This window comes from Xiphias gladius, chromosome 3, assembly GCF_016859285.1.
Source record: "Xiphias gladius isolate SHS-SW01 ecotype Sanya breed wild chromosome 3, ASM1685928v1, whole genome shotgun sequence".
NCBI lineage: Eukaryota > Metazoa > Chordata > Actinopteri > Istiophoriformes > Xiphiidae > Xiphias > Xiphias gladius.
Window position 1 is genome coordinate 24,988,447 of NC_053402.1, and position 19,600 is coordinate 25,008,046.

General features: G+C 46.2%; 3 protein-coding genes across 6 annotated transcripts in view; all 3 read right to left on the minus strand.

Moving 5' to 3' along the window:
• Positions 1–6,900, minus strand: part of LOC120788311 (caskin-2-like) — a 75,939-nt gene extending 69,039 nt beyond the window's left edge. Inside the window, exons 1-2 of one of the 3 annotated variants that reach the window (XM_040124004.1) lie at positions 6,529–6,900; positions 3,903–4,336 (exon numbers count right to left, since the gene is read on the minus strand). In XM_040124004.1, the coding sequence (XP_039979938.1) occupies positions 3,903–3,996 (94 nt within the window). In that variant the 5' untranslated portion in view covers positions 3,997–4,336; positions 6,529–6,900. Of the gene's footprint in view, positions 1–3,902; positions 4,337–6,528 lie in introns of those variants that run through there. The other 2 variants (XM_040124006.1, XM_040124005.1) reach the window with 2 other exon arrangements.
• Positions 6,901–8,703: 1,803 nt separating this feature from the next.
• Positions 8,704–16,464, minus strand: st6galnac2 (ST6 (alpha-N-acetyl-neuraminyl-2,3-beta-galactosyl-1,3)-N-acetylgalactosaminide alpha-2,6-sialyltransferase 2). 2 transcript variants are annotated; one of them, XM_040124064.1, is made up of 10 exons: positions 16,040–16,464; positions 15,218–15,314; positions 13,858–14,029; positions 13,559–13,712; positions 13,124–13,204; positions 12,849–12,987; positions 12,648–12,751; positions 11,098–11,178; positions 10,911–11,013; positions 8,704–9,588 (listed from the first exon to the last, which is right to left on the minus strand). In XM_040124064.1, the coding sequence occupies exons 1-10, from the start codon at positions 16,141–16,143 to the stop codon at positions 9,409–9,411; spliced, it is 1,215 nt and encodes a 404-aa protein (XP_039979998.1). In that variant the 5' UTR covers positions 16,144–16,464; the 3' UTR covers positions 8,704–9,408. The 2 variants fall into 2 exon arrangements, with proteins under 2 accessions (XP_039979998.1, XP_039979999.1); XM_040124065.1 differs by lacking the exon at positions 13,124–13,204 and having other exon boundaries at positions 16,040–16,462.
• Positions 16,465–17,274: 810 nt separating this feature from the next.
• Positions 17,275–19,600, minus strand: part of si:ch73-366l1.5 (FILIA-N KH-like domain-containing protein) — a 29,164-nt gene continuing 26,838 nt past the window's right edge. The window contains exon 4 of the mRNA XM_040124079.1: positions 17,275–18,373. Within this exon, the coding sequence (XP_039980013.1) occupies positions 18,259–18,373 (115 nt within the window). The 3' untranslated portion in view covers positions 17,275–18,258. The remainder of the gene's footprint in view (positions 18,374–19,600) is intronic.

Here is a 19,600-nt window from a genome sequence, read left to right on the forward strand (position 1 = left end):
AGTGTTTCATCTCGTAGAAAAGAATTTTGTCGGTGAGGGGAAAAAATTTTTTCCCCAAAAGTCAGAAAGGGAGTTTATTTGTTTCCCTGGTGGAGACAAAACGGGGAAGACGTAGACGATCCTAACCATTTGATAGGCTGGTGTTTTCAATAACAATGGTTTAAAAAGCTCTCGTGTAACGTATGAAGGTGATGGATTGGGCGTGTTGAGGTGGAGAACAATAGGTGGGAGTAATGTGACAGTCTGCGGGACGTCCCTCGGGGAGCAGGGCAGGCCTGTCAGCTGTCCGAGGAGACCATCCACCAACATTTACATATCAGCATCACACCCTGTAAGCACCTGCCACTGACATGGGGATAATGCTGCATTCACATGGCGCGGGAGTTACTATAATTACCAGTTTCCAGCTTTGTTATGCCGTTTGTGGCATCTGACGGTGCCACTATGTTGGTGCACGACGTGGTGGTGTATTTCCTGAGTGATGTGCTTCCATTCATCATTTTTTCTTAGTCAGGTCTCAGCAGCAGCTTATTTAAGTTGAATTGCAGAGAATTGGGAAGCTGTTGATCACAGCGGTGATCACCTCTGTGCAGTGGAGTACAGTGAAATAACAAAAATGACTGGAATCAATGTAAGTAACACAACATGATGGAAACACTGAATTTTATAACAACGTCTATGAAATATTTGTACTTCATATGGATCAGTTAGACCTAGCCAGTACCCGATCCACTTAATAATGTCATACCGATGTGCCGATGCCGATCTGGTGGACTGGACCGCTGCGTCCCACGCACAAAACCCCTCTTCATCTCTGTTTCACGAGGATCGAAAGGAGCTAAGCTGTTTGTCTTCAGGTTGTCGCTCCAGTGCGTCGTCAGAGTTCAACCTGTCTCAGCTTCCCCGTGTCTGGGGAGCTGGGGGCTTTTTGAGCCTTCGGAGTCAACACGAGCGACGGCAGCATGTTGAGAGTTACAGCCCACATGTGTGAATGAAGCGCAGCTTCAAATAACACCTGGGAAACTCTAAGTGTATCAGACCTGGCACGACGGAATATGACAAAGCAAATAAACATGGATGCCTCACGGAGGCCGAAGAGACCTGACACCAGGCAAGGTGAGTTTTAACCCCTGTCCAGCGATGTGAACTCTCAAGTCGTGAACAGGAATCTTTCCCACAATGACTCTTTTGATTAGAGCACAGATCCTGGTCCCTGTTTGGAGTTTACTATTAAAAAAAGTCCTAATTGGTCTAAGAAAGTGACACTGGGACAAATTTACAGAAACGCAAACTTGGTTAAATGTGACATTCTTTCTCGCCTGTTTTTCTAAATTTTCCCGTTCCCGTTTCCCGTTCCTCTCATTCTTGTTACAAAATGAGCAAATGTTGTCTCAGTGATACAACAGTGAGGTTATGTGCTTTCAGGGTGAACTGGTGGCCAGCCACAAACCCACATGCGTGTTTTAATTTTCTCATCTCAGACGTTTATCTGAATTTTTAAATTTCTGCAATGATAACAATTCTTGGTTTAGAATACCAGTACATGTATATTTTTATTTGGTCTTTTTGCCTCGGTAGTTTCATTTTGAAGTTAAAGGTGAGGCCTGTCTCATCATTGTTACATCAAAGCCTGGACATCGTGTCCATGTTTGGACAGATCAGAGACGCGTCTGTTGACCGATCCTCAAACTCTTCACCTCCTGACGCGCCTTCGTTTATCCTCAGAGGTCAGAGGTCAGAGATGACGCTGGACGCCGGCCGTGTGGACGGTCCTGTTACAGGTGAGAGGTTATCTGCCTGATAAAGACTGACCTCCTGCCGGCCCCAGGGCCCTCAGCGGCCCCCTTTTCTCAGTCACTCGAACAGCAAACAAAACCAACTGTCGGGCAGACAGGCGACAGAGAGGCCACAGCATTAGTCATTGAGACGGAGGAGGAAGGGCTGAAAGAAAAGAAGCAGGGAAATATTCCTCCGTACAAGTCTAAGCTCCATCAGATTATATCCACGAACACGTGTTTTACCGGCCTCTACGTAACATTTAGGCTCCAATATAAGACTGTGTTTTTGTGTATGCCTCTAAAATTCACCTCAAGTTGTTTTTAGGGTTTTTAATGAAAGATAAAAGACCCTCCAAGTCCCAACAGAGCAACTCCAGTTGAGGCAGTGGGAGGTCCCAGGTCAGAGGGTCCATTTGAAGTCAATTTCATCTACATCTACCACATCCGTGAGGGTCTGCGCAGAATGACCGTGTGCTAATAATAAAGGAGTGGTAAACACAAAGCTGGCAGGCTATTGTAACTGGAGATAACAGCCATTGTAGAGGAGGACAATGAAAGCTGGTCACTAGAGCCACCTTTTTGTTTTCACTGTAAAAGGAAAAAAGTCCCATCAAGATGCAGATCACTGCACCACATCACACAACAAAAAAATCCAAAGATTTCTATCCATGAATTTTTAGCAACTACTTTTCCTCCGAAAAAAAACCATAGCGATTCGTAGGGAATCGGTGTCTCCACAGTCATGAACAATGAACTCCTTCATCTCTATTAAAAATGGGTTTGTGCCTTTTATCCACTAAAATACATCTGTGTTTTGGAGTTTTAAATATTCATCCAGGCGGCAAACAGACAGAAAACTGGGATCTGCTGGTTTCAGCTGGCTGCTAGAGAATCACTGGCATCGTCATCCATTTAGATGCAGAGTTTCAGTAGGTGCGACAGCAGCAGGAGACAAAAGTCAGCAAAAAGCTTGTTTAAGCAGGTCAACGCCTCCTCTGCCTCCCTGCTGTCTGAGGTTGAAGCTTCATGTGTAAATTCAGGGTTTTCTCCCAGCGTTTCCAAATGTGACCATTTTAATACCCAGGAACTGCATGACATTCCATGTCCCCCCTGAATTTTTTACTTGGAAAAGAAACTGAAACCATCGCAGCTGCACCGTCACTCTGCTCTGAAAACCATAATAATAGTCATAACAATCAAGACGGGGAAAGATGATAAGGGATAAGGGCATGCAATCATAGTCAAATAAATGACTCGTAGAGTAGGCAACAGCACTGGAGAGTAACAGAGTTTATCAAATGACCAATTATATGGATCTCTTACCGACCTAAGTTTGCTTCCTTCACACTTTTCAGTAAGTAAATAGTCCCATATAATTTAACTGACAACAGCTGCAACAACGAATGACATCTGACCACACATCCAACAAACCAGAAAGGCCAAAGTCCAGGCCAGAATCCGGAATTATTAAAATGGTCAGACTGGAATGGATCCTGACAAACATGCCCTCAAAAAGAAAGCCAGAACAAGAAAGGAAATGTCGTTTAAAGGGTTTGCGGACACTTTTAAAAAATCAGACTCACTGCTTCCGAAGACCTTTTCAAAGCTGAATTTGACAACCTTTCTGCAGCGTTAGTTCTGGGCGATACGCTTGAAATCAGCCGCTGTGTTGACGAAGGTATTTTTTCCAGTATTACATATTGAAAATATTTCATCCAATTAACCATGTTCGACTGTTATGCATTGAATGAAGCCGTGACTGCCAGGACGCGTGGGTGCAGATACTGATCTAGATGACGATACAGTTGCGCAGACTACAGATACTCTGTTCGACTATGTTAACTCAGAGTCGCCCATGTAAAGGGTCTTGCTGTAAGGCAGCAGTCAGTACCAAACTTTAAACCAACTTCAGCTCAGTGAGACTGTCTATCTACTGTATCTAGACTGGGGTTCGGCTGCCTGCTCTACGCTCACATGGCCTCCGGACTGTGACTGACTGCATCGTCGGATTCAGACTGACTGCAGTGACGTGGAGGAATGTGTAAACCACACCTTTACCGTCTCCGGACTACAGGTGAACCGTGAACAGCAGCAGACAGGTATCGGAATCACAGCAGCACTTACTGTTCCTGTTGGTCTTGAGTTTGGACAGCAGTTTCTGAGTGGACAGCAGGTCTCCGCTCTTCACCGCCTGCAGCAGGTCCTGCTCCTTCCCCATGCTCCCGCCTCCGTGTGTTTGAAACAGCTTTATTTAAAATCCCGCCGCCTCCTCAGAGCCTCATGCTGAGCGCCGGAGACATGGACCTGCCTCAGGTGAGACTCTCCGCTTCCTCTCTCTGACGCTCAGCTGACGGGAGACGGCCCGAGACACAAACCTTAGAACAAATCCTCTCAGGGATATTTCCTCTGAGCCCGGGGAGATTGAAAAACTCCTCTGTTGGTTAATTTCCTGCTCAGACTTCTCTTCTTCTCAGCTTTTATTTTGGGGGAGATGTTCTTTCCAGGGTCAGCCAGGGGGGTTGGAGGCTTGTAGAGCCACTGCGGTCGGGACTCAGAGCCTGAGAGGGAAAAGAAACGAGAAAAACAGATCAGTTCATCTATCAGACTACTCCAGACTGAAAACCACAGCAGCTCTCCCGTCTGCTGCGTGTGTGGATATGTAAGAAGAGAAACTGAAGTGAAGTGTTTCATCCAACCCAAATCCACTTACCAAATCCTAATCCTCTTCCTTATCAAATCTTGAGGCTGCACAGTTAATCAAAACACAATGACAGTCTGGAGTCGGGCCTCTATGAGGTCTCATTTTTATGTGACGACGATTCTGCAGCGTTAGTGAGGCGATCCGCTGCATCAAAACAAACGCACCTAATTATTCTGCAGAAATTATCCGAGCATTCGAGTTCTGCACATGAACGTCATGGTGGGTTTGCATTCTTTCTGATGCGATGTTAATGTGGCCCAAAGGCAAACAGGACCAAGATTTAAAGACACCTGTCACAGGTGGGATCAGGGCTGCGAAGCCGCAGAGACGGCGTGTTTAACCTCCTGCGAGCTGAGAGGACGGTTTAATTACAGCTCGCCAAACCTTCAAACACAAACAGCTCGCGAAGCATCCACTTGTGGGTTGCTTCTGCTGTGTAAACAGTGACGGGACCTGCAGAGCCTTCGCTACAGCAGGAGGGGGTAAACCGTGCTGCACAGGGTCGAGCGTGTGAAGGGCTTTACACCACACTCCACTGACTCATTTCACGTTGTTAAACCAGAGGGAAAACTGATCAGTTAAATCACCTGATGTGCAGACCGAGCCCTGCATGGCACTCTGCTGTCCCGCTCTGCCGCTTCCCTCAGGGCTCCATGATAGATTAGATGCTCACTCAGGCCATGCATTGACTTCATTTCAGCTGCAGAGCAGCTACTTAAACTCTTCCAGCCCAGTGGCCAGGCTCAACTCACAGATATAGGAGGAAGAAGTTGGCAGAGTTAGTCGGAGCTTCTTCTCTGCTCCAGTTTTCCCGCAGACAGCCGGCATTACCTTCGGCAGTCTCGATCTCCGCGTGAAAACACGATCACCGCCGCAGCACCGGGCCTGAGAAACGGTGTTGCCATATAAACAACAAGATTGTTTTGGGAAGCGTTTGCAGCCGGATCAAAGAGTCCAGATAGAGACACGGGTCTGGCCCTGCTCTCTGCTCTGGGTTCTGCTGCCTTTTCCTGGTTACAACTTGTTTCATTACGTAACCAGGCAGCCAGAGAGGAGCGAAGGGCGTAAGCCGGGCTGTCAGTCCCGTTTACACCGATCATGTCCCCCTTTTTCTTCCAACTCCCTCAGGCGTTTTGTATTCTCACTGCATTCAGGACAAAAGGAACAACACTCATAAATTTCACTTTGACACTGCAGGGACTCAAAGTCGTGGTCCAAAGTGGATATGAATAAAGCATTTTATTGCTCACAAACAAAAATCCCCTGACATTTGTTACTCTGAGGTAAAGTTAGTGTGGTGCATGATGAAGTATTTTATCAGATTTAAAGATACTGTTGCTCAGTCTCTGATTGTGAGTCTGTCTGGCTGTGTTTTCACTGCATGATTACAAGCCACACCAAATGTTTGGATAATGCAAAAATCTCTGTTTTGATCAACTCAAAAACGTGTCCCTCTTTTTAATACTTGGGTATTGTCATGCCAGCCTCCATTTAAAATCTGCCCATTTGATATTTCCGTGCTCATCGATCACATAAAACAAAAATACAAGGTATGATTCCAACTCTCCCTGAATTAATAAGAGTTTGTCTCCAAATCGGGACTTCATGCGCAAACTAGCACTTCTAAACCTTTCTCACTTGTTTTAATTACGCGAACTGAGGGCGCAAGTTAGCAAGCACCGTGACCCGAATCTAACTTGAAATTTACTGGATTTAAAGTATTTCTTTGTGATGTAAAAGCACGCCGAATTAAAAACTTGTTTCCAAAGACACCGAAAAGTCTCTCTTGCTTTGATATTAAGCACATTTTCTGACAAACGACTCCAGGCTAGAGAGATGTGAGGGGAGTTCGGCATGAGGCGCCCTCCGCACCGGAGAAACTGGCATATCGCGGCCGGAGTCTGGCATGTCAACAGACCGGAGAGGCGCTTCACCGTCACCTACCCCACCTCCGACCTTTTGTACTGGAGTCAGTTAACACGCTGGTTCGGACCGTTTTGCCAAACCCGTAACTGTAGGAAGAAGAAACCCAGTCGATGCCGGACCTACCTCTCTTAGTCAGGTATGCCAGAAACTTTTCAACCCCTGAATGTTAACGGACCACGGTGGCAGTTTGTGGGAAGCCTCCGAGGAGCTGGCAACGTATTCCTGGTGTCGATATTCCAGGAAAACCGAATTTCTTTGAGTTTTTTTTTATTATTATTCCAAGAGTTTTATCTTCCAGGAGTATTAGATTATACTTTCAGCCCCGCGCAAAATGAACATAAGAGTGATGAGTATTTTCAGGACTTCAGTACTTTATGCGTCACTTGGCAGCCAAGCTTCCTCCGGCTTTTCCCTCCGCGTCGTGAATGCCACATTCACCCCGCTGGATTCTCCAGTTTCGGACACCGTGTCAAGGTACCGTGAACACAACACGACCCATCCGGCAAAGACTTTCAAAATAAAACTTTTTTTTCTTTTTCTCCCCCTCCTTTTTTTTCTTTTCGGACGTCCGGAGCTTTCGCTCCAATTGCACGGCTTTCCTCGCCGGATGGAGCTGGTCGCAGATATCCATTCCTCTGCTATAATGCTGAGGAGTAGAGGCGGAGAAACCAATTGACAACTGAATCCAACTGATGCAAAACATGATCTTTGAATAAAAACCACGATTTGTTTTTTCCCCGCACGATATTATTGAAGTTTGTTTGCATGTGCGATGGCAACTCCATCCGCTGAAGAACCTCGTGAAACTGTCAAAAGCTCCGGAACAGCTACTAAATGGATCTTGCGGTGGGACTGTTTTGTTTCGTGCTGTGAGGCCAAGTATGAACATTCAACCCACTCACTTACCATCGACTTAGGGGAAATAAGAGAAGTGCAAGTTCAGTCCGAGTTCGAGACCTGGTTTTGGGATGTAGGTCTGACCCTGGGGGGTAGCAGCCTGAATCCACGCCACTGTCACACCGGCTGGATTCGGGGATGAGACACATTTCGTACGTCGGCGCACTTGTTCTCAGGTCCCGGGACCGTTCGAGACCGGAATCCGGCAGCAGCTCTCCTCGGAGCGAACCGACGCCAGCGTCTCACCGGTCCGCCGTGTTTCACTTGACGCGTTGGTTTCCTTTCAGTTGGCCGCTGCTCCAACCTTCGTGTAAATCACGGGACGGTCGTTTAAGCCGGCGAACGTCTCGAGTCCCCTCTCAGTCGAGAAAAGGCCGAGGAACGCAAACGTTGACCGTGCTTTTATTGCGACGCACCGATGGCCCCCCTTTCCGGTTGTTTTCCGGCTCTTGGTGGCAGGTTTAACGCAGAATTTTCGACCCTCCCACTGGATTTAATCTCTCTCTTTCCAGAAACAGGGGCCGCTTCATCTGATTATATGTAGCTGTCACACACGTACTGCCCTTTACTTTTAGCTTTAACATATTCACACATCGCTCAAAGCTGCCTTCAAGGACTCTTTTGCCCTTTGCGGAAGGTGGGACGAGCTGTAAACAAAACATTATCACACCTTATCAGCTGATAAAGCAGCTGTATCTCACCTGTTATCATCCTGCCGTGTATTTCCTCAACCAGCAGTTACAGAGCAACATGATCCTTCATCTGGATCCGGTGTCCGTGTCACCTGATGAATCTAAGTCCAACTCACTCTCTTTTAGCTCTGGTTTTGGTCTCCACCAGCTCCTGAGGGAAACATCTGGCTCTCTAGCTGTTCAACTCCCACTGTGTTCAGCAGCTGGTCTCTGACTGTGTCTGTCTGCTGTTTGCTGCTGAGCAGGTGGCCGACGGTGGCTTTTTACGGCTGTTTCTCTGAAAAGAGCTGAGACTGAACCAGACAGGATACCAAAACATGGAGCTAAAAGAGGCTAAAAAGCTGCGTAGAGCTGCAGAGATGGAGATGATCCTCTCACGGAGCCATTTGATCCGCGTAACATTACATATTAATGCAGCTTTCATATTTTTCCCCTCTCTTTGATACTTAAAAGATGTACTATGTTTAAGATGAATCATTATTGTAGAAAATGTATCTGACATCTGTGGTAACTTTTTAGGCTAGAATTTTACATGTAAAACCAACGGTCAGTTAACAAAACATGGTGCAGGGCTAAAACTTTGATGCCGACTCTAAGATAATATCCTGTATCCTGTTACGATAAAATGTTAAAATGATCAAAATATTTACGTGAAATTGGATGGAGTGCAAAGATAAAAATCACATTAAACATTATTATTATTATTATTAATTTTATACAACAAAACGTAGCGTTATTCAGTTTAAAACAAAGACCATATTTACCTTTAAAATAATTTCAGTTGAATTTAACATAGCAGACACACGGTGGCACAAAAAGTGAGCTTAACATAAATTTTAAACATAATTCAGGATATTGTACAAACTTAAATTTGCAGAGTACAGTATCTGTCTCCTGGAGCTCAGGAGGATAGAGGAGACCATAAACTCAAAGACCTTTCCACCCCGTTAATGGTCTTTTCAGCCATTTGGTTAAAGCACATTTTGACTTGTGATAGCTTATTTAAAAAAAAAAAAAAAAAATTGCTTTTTACTCAGTTGAACAATTGAAGTTCTAAGTAGCCTTAAAGTGAAAAGAGAAAAAAAAAAAAAAAAAAATTATTTAAGCCTTTCGTTGCTTATATTCAGTAAAATATTCAAAGGTAGAAATAATCAAACACAGGATCCTGCTTTTTACAACTTCACATCAGACTGAAATAAACATTGGACACATTCAGTCAGGAAAATGTGGGATGTCTGGAAACAATCAAAATGAGGTTCTTGTTTTCTCGACGTGAGTTTTTTAAGGATCCACTGAAAAGTTGAAATGTCGGTAAGGCTGAAGAGGTTAAAGAGAACATAAGAAATAAGAAAAACCAAACCCGCAGCTCCTTCCCCTCTGCAGTCCTGAGAATGGCTCATCTCCGCCTCCTCCGTCAGCTGCCCGCCCTCCTCTGGTACAGCCTGATGACCCTCTGCAGGTGCAGCGTCTCCCACAGCCGGCTCTCCATGCGAAGGTCGTGGTTGGCGAAGAACCTCAGAGGCCTCCTCACGGAGTCGTAGTAATGGTCGGAGAAGGCGGCGTAGTTCCTGGTGATGAAGCCGTAGGCTGAGACCTGCAGGACAGACGGACAAACAGGACGTCCTTCAGTCAATTAAAGGTCCATCTGATGACGAGGACTTTGTGCGCCTGGAGTTTATACAGCCGCTGTTCACACACATCTTTTACCCTATATCTATTTAGATTTTGCCAAAACCCCGCATTACAGGTAGCCGAATTAGTTATCAGCAGCTCCTGTTCCCAGTGTAGCCGTGGACGTGCAGACAACCGTCACTGGATCAATGCGACACTGAAGGAAACGTAAAAAACGTGAAGATTATCAGCCAAGTTCTGCAGCTATGAGGAGCGTCTTTCTACACGATATCCTCGGAAAGTGGACGTCGCACTGAATCTAAAAATGTGTGTTTTGTGTCTCTGTGTGTTCAGATTTGACTGAGTTAGGACTTTGAGACAAAGTGCGATTTTTTTTGACGCAAATCTCAGCAACCTGGCACCCACCGTTTTTCGGCTGACGTAAATACTGATCTAAAAATGATTAATTTGGTTTGATAATTTGTTAGCTGATGTATTTGTTGCTTAACATAATCACATAACGAGCACATTTATGATCGGTCCTGTCTGGTGGACGACGAGCTCAAACATAGAGTATATCTTGGATATTTATTGTGACTTATGGTCAGAGGTGGAGGAAGAACTCAGATCCCTCTCTTCAGTAAAAGTACTCGCACCTACCGAGTTAAAAATACTCGGTTACAGGTAAAAGTCCTGAATTGAAAATGTTACTGAACTAAAAGTATGAGAGTATAATCAGGACGATGGACTTCAAGTATTAAAAGTAAAAGTAAAGCCTGTGACTGTTATAATATTATATATCATTAGATTACTGTTACTCGTTGATATAAAAGCAGGATTTCACTGCTGCAGTTGGTTGAGATCCATTCGAACTGTGTGTGTAGAACCGCAACTAATGAGGATTTTCATTACGGATTATTTTCTCGCTTAAAATCGGTTGATTGGTTTGTCAAGGTTGAGAGATCGGCGACAAATGCCGTCACAGTTACCCAGAGGCCAAAGCGACACCGTCACAGTGTCTGTTTTCCCCGACCAACCGTCCGAACCTCGAAACTAATTTTGAAAAAGAAAAGAAAAAACATTTGAGAAGTATCTTCGCATGAAAAACGACCGTTGGGTTTAATTTATGACAAAGCGTCGCGTTTTATATAAGAGCTTATTTGTTTTGCGTGTAAAAATCTTCACCTGTGACATAACCGGTAAATAAGCTGTCGGACAAATGTGAAAATCAACGAAGTCGAAGGAGGGAAACACTCGAGCAAAGTACGGCGGCCGAGCGAATGTACTTGACGGTGAGCGCGTTACCTGGTCACAGGTGTGCAGGGCGGTCAGCAGCATCAGAGCGCCGGTGCTCGGCATGTACAGGTGATACGTCCGGACGTCGGTCAGCAGAGGAGACCGGAGGAAACTGAGAAGAGGTGAAATACAGAGACGTAATTCAGCGCTACGGCCTCTCGGCCCACACCGACCTCTATCTGACAGCGGCCTTCACCTGTGGGTCACGTAGGAAAGGAAATCCGGGTGGAGAATCCTGAAGCTCTCCGCCGGCTTGTGGCCAAAATACTTCCAGGGCCTGTTGGACAAGACACAAAAATGACCACAATCGCACCTGAGCACTCCTACGCCAGCGCTCTGGGGCATGGCTTCAGTTGTCTGGGAGGGATCCGCTTCCCCTTTCTGACTTCTGCTGAGTCTGGATGCAGCAACAGGGATTTGAAATAAAAACAGAGGGAAAAACGGGGCAACAACTAAGGGACGGAGGGAAAAAACAGCCGAGCTCATCTTCTACTAAATGAACCCTCCTGAATCTCTGAGGAGGCACCTCCACCTGCAGGCCACCGATGGTGTTACAGGACAGAGAGAAAGGGGAAGGCATACAGTACTTTTATTTAGTTTATTTTTATTGGTTTTTACGTACATGCTCTTAAGTTTAATGAAACGCAAAAGTCACTTCAGACATAAGCACCAATTACAGTTTTCTGCATCAGGCTGATTGATTGACTGATTGATTGATTAACATTATCATACCAAAGGTAAATTGATTTGAAGTTGCTTATTGGTTAAAAGATGAAAACATTAAAAAAAAAAAAAAAAAAAAGGAAAAAGCAATCACAATTAATACAATGGATTCATTTAAATTTACGATAACTGATTTTTTTTTTTTTTTTTCCTTGATCCATTTGTTTTTAGCAGAACCAAGTTGTAAACACAAGACTGTCATCCAACAGTTACAGAGCATCATGATCCTTGATGTGGATCTGGTGTCTGAGTCCACCTGATGAACCTAAGCCCAGGACTCCCTCTCTTTTAGCTCCGGTTTTGGTCTCCACCGGCTCCTGAGGGAAACATCTGGCTCTTTAGCTGCTAAATGCTCCGCTATGTTCACCAGCTGGTCTCTGACTGGCTCTGTCTGCTGTTTGTTGCTGAGCAGGTAGTGGACAATGGCTTTTCACAGCTGTTTCTCTGAAAACATCCGGCTGCTGCTGCTGCTGAACACGACGCTACGAGAGCGGTGAGAGTGAACCGGAGCAGATAAAACAGAGAAACAATGAGCTGAAACTCCCCGTAAAGCTCCGTAAAGCCGAGGGAGGGGCCGGGGTTTCATCACCGCCAGAGACACTTTTCACATTTCATACATTGGTATGATAAAAATACACATAACAGCCTGTTAGAAGTTAGAGGCTGGTTTTTGGCAGGGTTCTTTCTATTAACTGTGTAAGAGGCCTTCACAAAACACAAACACAACTTTGTTCTAGTTTGTTTAATGGGCTCAACAAGTGGAAGAAAAACATCTTTTACTAAGAGTAAGATTAATTAAGAGTAATTACTGCGCTGATGATAGCTACTATTGTTCCTCAATGTCATGCACGGCAGAAGCTACTCACAGCGGGAAAAAGTAAAAAACTAGATCAGCAGCTCTGTCAGTGTCCGACTGTTGGCCCGTAAAAATCTACGTATCGCTTCTTTAATACTGGTTAAAAAGGGAAAAATAAACCTGGATCAGTGCGTGGCTCCTAGCGTTAAAGTATCCAGACCACTCACCTGTCCCCCTTGTCTCTGCCCGAGCCGACAGTCAGGCCCCGAACAGCAGCTGCCAGCATCACATAGTCTCTGAGGTCTGACGGGATGAAGATGTACTTTATGTCCTGCAGAAGAAGAAGACCACGAAGAAGAAGACACTGTCACCGCCAGAGCAAGAAACTCCGACGGGGGGAGAATAAAACCCCTCGGAGCGTTTCTCACCGGGCTCTGGGGGATTTTGGTGAAGCCGTCTGTTCGGTACGAGCTGAGGGCGTTCTTCATGGTGTTTGTGGTGAAACCGTAGAAGGAAACCTTCGTCCCCACGTCTTCTTCAAAACCCCCGATCACGGCTCCGTTCATCCTGAAGAACCCAGGAAATGTGTCGCATCTGTAAGTGCTGCTTAAAAGATCCTCTTCAGAGCAGACAAACGGGGAACTCCCGGCGAATCGGCAGCAATTAAATACTAAACAACAGATAAATGTAACAAGTTACGTACTGCGACCAGACAACCCCGTCCCTAAATAAAAAGGTTCCTGTTCTCCGACCCTTCCGATCGCAGTCACGACCCCGGTCCCCCCTGAAAGGGAACGCTTGACATTTTACTATCCAACAGTCAGAATGAGCAGAAGAGACCAGTAGCCAGAGTCTGAGCCACGGCTGCTGCAGCGACGTGAGGATCCTAAAATGCTTTGCACAGACAGAATCAGGAGACTTTGAGCTTTCAGACAATGTAGATTAGTCCAGGTTGTGTGAAGACTGAGTCCAGTACGGACCAGAACACACCTGAAGCAGCTCTACCGAGACCAAAGTATCCCACAGGTGGGACACGCTGGATTGTAAAAAGTTAAAAGCAACATTAAAAGCTGTCAGCTACAGTAGAAAAAGAAGTACTGGGTGAGTGTCCAGAGGCTTGAGGCGTGTCCAGTCTCACCTGAAGACAAAGTCGTGGCTGTCGATGTTCTTTCCCTGCCGGGATCCCCGGAGGATGCCTCCGTTTCCAACCACGGCGCAGCGAACACACCTGCCGGGCGAGCCGCGGTCAAAGAGGCGAGAGCTGTTGAGGAGGTCGAGGGCGGATTTGACGACTGGGGAGAAAAGAGGACAAATAGATTCCAGTGTGCAGGCTGGTTTTCAGGCGGAAGAGGAGAAACAAAATAACAGAAGTTCAACCTTCTGACAGCAGCGTACTAATCCGGCCTGGATTAGTTCAATTAGTGTGAAGAAGTGTACCGTTGACAGGAAGTCCCTTCCAGCCGTAAGGAGGCGCCTGGTTCCTCAACTGCTCCCAGGCGGGTTTGGAGAAACTCCCCAACCACTGAAAGACCGGCACCGAGAACCTGAACCTCCTCCTGAGCAGAGGGTCGTGCCTCACTGCTTTCCTTAGAGAACACGGAGCTTCTATCTGCAGTTGGAGACAGATTGAAAACCGCTTTGGTGCAGTAAACACTCGGCCCCTCAAAACGACCTGCGCGACTCTGTTCCGCGGATTTGTGTGAAATGACCCTTGAAATGTGTCTGGAAACAAATTCACTTGCAACATGTTCATTCTCCCCGAAGATGTCATTACTCCTCTGCTCCCGGTTCTCTCCCAGCCGCCGCTTCAGGTAATCAGACGCCACAGCAGTCAGTCTACTGACGCTTAAGACGGAGGATTATTGCTACGGACCAAAACTCCATGAACACTCCCGCAAATTAGTAGCGTTTTGTTCGAGCCCTGCTGGTACTCGAACGTAGGTTCAGTGGAAGAGAACGGGACCGTGGGGAACAAGGGAGTAAGTACTGGGCTCCTACTGGTGGAGCACTGGGACACTCAACGCACGTTCTGGGGGGAAATGGGGGAGAAGAGCATGACTTGATTCTACGTCGTCATGCTACAGCCCACAGAGCTGATTCTGAGCAGAAGAGGAGCAAGTCCAGGGATAAAGTAGGACTCAGGTCCGTCAAACGCGGCTCATGTTTCATGAGGACTGAGGAAGCTGCCGATCATTGTTTCATTTCTCTCAACTCCAGAGCCAGAATCGGCTCCGTGGCCTGTAGTGTCACAATGTAAAATACCGTCAGGCTCTCCTCCTCCTTTTACTCTAAGAACATTTTGCCCCGAGCCTCAGCTTTGTTGCCAGTGCCGTACCTGCAGGTACCCAGAGGTAACGGGCTTCATGGGAAATGCGGTCTTAAACACTGACACCAACGTAAAAATCCACTTCTCCGTCATCTGAGGTTTCATTATTTTGAGGCATCACACTTTACGCGACGACTCACAGCGTCTGATTTATATTCTAATCATTTTCTATTTTCTTTTGTGTATTAAAGATGAAATGATTTATGATTTCACAGATTTTTGCTTGTAACTGACTTTTGTTATCATTTGCAACCAATAGAATTTTTTTTTTAACAGGATAGAAATGTTTAAAAAAATATTTCTATGACAACTGGGCATCTGTTGAGGAAGACTGTGCGTTGTGATCGAAAGCTCCAGAGGAGAAGTAAAGAAATAAGGTTTTGCGATTATCGTGTAGCTTGACCGAGGTTGAAACAGCTGGAGGAGACGAGGCAGCTGCAGCTGCGGCTGTAAGACTGAAGGAAAACTCACGCTTTCTTCTTCTTCTTCTCGTGGAGCAGCTGAGATGATCCTCCAGTCCACCTGGTCGTCAGCCGGCGCGTCGACGCTGCCACCTGCTGCCTGCTCGCTGACATGGCAACACAATCAGACACCCAGACTCGTGAAAACCTCGTCCCACATTCATGTCCACACACTCAGCAAAGCTGCTCTTTAAACTCTTTATTCTCATGCAGCAGCTCAAACATCTTTCTCACACGTCTGCATTTTGCCTTTCAAAGACCTGAGGACGTATTTATTTCACTTTTTAAAAAATGTCCCTTCATTTTGGTCCTCCATCTTGTGGCCCTGGTCTTGTAGACGGACTCTAAAAATCTACTTTTAATACCTGTTTTGTTTTAGTTTTTTATTTGCTGCTCATTTGTTGTGACTGTTTTATTTTTTTTCCTATGTTGAGTCATTAACAGACAGAAAACCTCAGCAAAGTCAAATTGTTCCATCGGGAGAACTTGATTTTCAGTATCAATACGTCTGACAACTACTTTCTTTTGTGATCCATTGATTTTCCATCGATATTCCCTGAAGCCCAAGTGAACGTGTTCAAATTCCTTTGTTTAGTTTGACCAACAGTAAAAACGCAGGGATGCTGACACGGTCTGCATGGCGCGCACCTGTGCACGAGGCGCCATACAAGCGGAGCCTGACCGGCTGAGGACACGGAGTCTGGATGTGAGCACTCCCCCGAAAAGTCCCTGCTTCAGATCCATCAGCGCACCTCCCCGGGACGGAGGAGTGTGAGAGGAGCGCGCCAACAAACGCACGACGGCGGGACCGGGTGCTATCAGTCCGCCTTACCTGCCGGGCGCGACGTCGCTGCGTTGTCCGTATAAAACGGTGCACAGGATGAAGCAGAAGGTTCCCGCCAGGAGGAAGACGCATTTCACGGAGCAGCTTCTCATTTTTCCTGCGAGGAGCTTCTCAAAATCACCCCCTTCCTCTTCTTCTACCGCTTTCCTCTCAGGTGAGCTCGGGTGGGATCAGGTGGGATCAGGTGACCGGACACCGATTACGTGTCCGCTTGAAATGCGAAAACACCGACGGCGGCTCCGGGGGCTGCAGGTCACCTGGTCCGGTCTCACCTGTTCACACTGAAAAGTCAAAGGGAAGCGAACGCCGTCTCACGTGCGCGGGACAGAAACCCGCGGGTCCCGTGACGGAGGAAAACCACGAGACTCTTTTCCGGTCAGCCTCGACCATCGTACCTGCCGTGACGTCATGTTCGGGGCGGGGTCAGGGCCCCCGGGAGAATTGGGGACCTGAGGGAAAAACCCTTTATCTTACACTAATTACAAAAACAACTTGACAGAAGAGATGAGAAATGACAAGACGTGTATCAAAAACCAACAGAAAAGAAGTGACGCTAATAATAATAAAGATGACAAACAGACAACCAACCAAAATCAAATTAAATTAATTCAGCACCATGTACGACATTACTTCAGTGCTGTCTTCAGATTAAACAAGTCTGAAACCCAAAACTGTGTCTGTTATCAACGTCTCTGCCTGCGTGTTCTCCGGAGTAAAATTAAACACTGTGCGACATTTTCCACCTAAACGGGTCATTTTGCATCGTAGTAACTGACAAAGAGGTGAGGCCGGTTCGACGTTGTCTCCGTATCGATGTCCCAGAACAGACGGCGGCTTCGGTTTCAACACTTTGAGGATAAATCATCCCAATGAATCTGCAGCCACCCTTTTATAATCTATATATTTACTATCGTGAAAGAAATTCAGAAGCAAAACTTACAATAAGTAAATGAATAAAAGTCGTAATATTTCAGGAATCGTATTATTTAGAGGATCAAAGACGACGTTTAAAGAAAGTTTTAGCCTGATATTTGGGGGAAAATGCAATATATGGAGAAGAGGTCAAAATATTGTGATTAAAAGACAGGAAGAGCAAAGCGTGAGCTTGTAATTCGGACTGTTCATGTGTTTATATGCGTAGAAATGGCTTCAGAACCTTTGACATGTTAAGATGTTAAACATCATCACAATGAATCTACAGCCCAAATGTTTTATGTTTATATATTTATTATCATGGAGAAAAAAAAAGAAACTTATCACAGAATTCAACTGAAATAAATGAATCCGGTTTCAACAGGTGGATCATCTACGTAAAAATCACACAAATCAGAGTCAATAAACACCAGCTACCAGAGAACAGGTGACTCAAATAAGGTCTGTCAGAAAACACTACATTACCCAGGATGCAGCAGTTACAGTCGCTCCACAGGCCTATGTCTGCACCAGATAAACAGAAAATGCCAAAGTCATAATATTCCGATTAAAAGGGAAAAAAAGTCCTAATACTTTGGGGAAAATGTCACGTCCAAAGAAGAAAAGTCAGAATAATTCAAGAGAAAAGAAAACAGTCCAAATATTTAGGGGCTAGCTTAGCTTAGCATAAAGAGGTTCTCACTAAATGTAACTAAATTACTATTTGTGCTTTTGGAAGGTCCGTGTTTTTGCTCTTGTGCTGGGTGAAACTTGCTTTAACGCCCAATGAGCTCATCAACCCACAGCGCATGGTCTGTAACAGCATGACGGCGCCGTGAGCTGATGCCGACTCCGAGGGAACTCTGAACCTGCCGCTGCGGCCGGAACGAATGTCTGTTGGACCAAAGTGCAACGTGACGTCGTCTCCGGTGGAACGGAGGCCGGACAGCGGTGGTGGAAAGTAACTAAGTACAAGGTACTTGTACTTTACTTGGGTGTTTGCATTTTCTGCCCCTTTGTACTTTTACTCCACTACAATTCACAGCTGATAACTTTAGTTACTAGTTCCTTTGCAGATTAAAAATACTGAACATAATCAACAAATGCGTTGAGAAGACGCCGCCATGCAGAGGACAGAACGTAAAACTATCTCACAGACAAAAGTTACAGACTTCAGATTTAATTCTACGCCGTTTCACGCTCAAGTTCTGCGAGAGCCAGTGTTGCCGCGGTAACGGCGACGCGATGGACTCCCCTGAGAGGACGGACGGCGTCTCGGACGGCGCCAGCGTGTCTCAGAGGGAGTAGAGCTTCAGCTGCTCCTCCATGTCTCCCTCCGTCACCTCCCCCAACGCCTCCTGGTTCTCCCTCAGCAGCAGGAAGATGGCCGCCAGCTGCTCCTGTTGCACCCTGGGAAGTCGGTCACCACACACACACGCACGCACGCACACACGGACACATGCACACGTATGACATCCCTGCTGACATGTGGAGGCATTTAGAAAGCAGCAGCAGCAGAGTGTGTGTCTGTGTGTGTGTGTGTGTGTGTGTGTGTGTGTGTGGGCCGCAGCAGACGACTGTACACATGTGTGATGTTACGTGTGTGTGGATGTTGTACTGAACACACAGTCAGAAATAAACAGACTTCAGAAGCATCACAAATCCTCCGACATGTCTCCGTGCTGGTTCCGGTCCTGAGGGACCATAAAAGGACACGGGAAGTCCAGGAGAGACACTGACAGGTCCCGGAAACTGGATCGGTTTGGGCTGGCACAGAAAATCAGCTCCATTATGTTTTTCCGTCTGTGACGGCGCAGTCGTCACCTCCGGTCACCCAGAACTTTTTTAATCCGTGGCCACGTTAACAGACATGGAAACCAGCTGGGAACGAGAGTCCACGCAACCTTGCCGAGAGGAACCGAGAAGAACCGAGAACAAGTGCTGTGAAAGTTTGAATGAAATTAAAAACGCTGGCCGTTCATCTCACCTCATGGTGGCGCCAGAGGAAAAGCCAGAGGATTCCCCCTCTGGGGACCATGAACGTCTCTTAAGAAACGTCGGGCCAGTCCACGAGTTGGATGTCGAGACGCTCGACAGGATGAACACGCACCTTTGTTTATAGTAACAAACAGAACCAGGTCACCTGTAATGGCTGAGACCAGAGAGACCACATGCACTTTTTTTTTTTTTTTTTAAACCGCAGAGGACTCGGGTTCAGACCATTTGTTTCAGGTTACAAACAAACGGATGACTGAAATCTATTCTTGCATCTTTGGAGACAAACTGGACAAACTTGTTTTCCAGGAATCGCCTTTCTGGCTGTGACTGGTCCCTTCGTCCTCCAGACTTCAAAAACAATCGAGCGTCCGCGGGGGAAGGAGAATTCTCTTGTTTACCTCGGGCACACACACTGGAACACAGGTCAGAAGTTTGGGTCCAAAATGAGTCTAACGTTGGACCTTCCCAAAACGTTACCACTCCCACATCCTGTGGTTTCATTATCCGTGTTACTTAACGTTACCGGAGTTCCAAGGACTGATTAGGACCGTACGCACAGTTGAGGAAACGAAAGTAGCTGGAAAAATCTGCACATTGAAATGTGAAAATCGTACTGAAATTCACGTTTACTGATTCCTA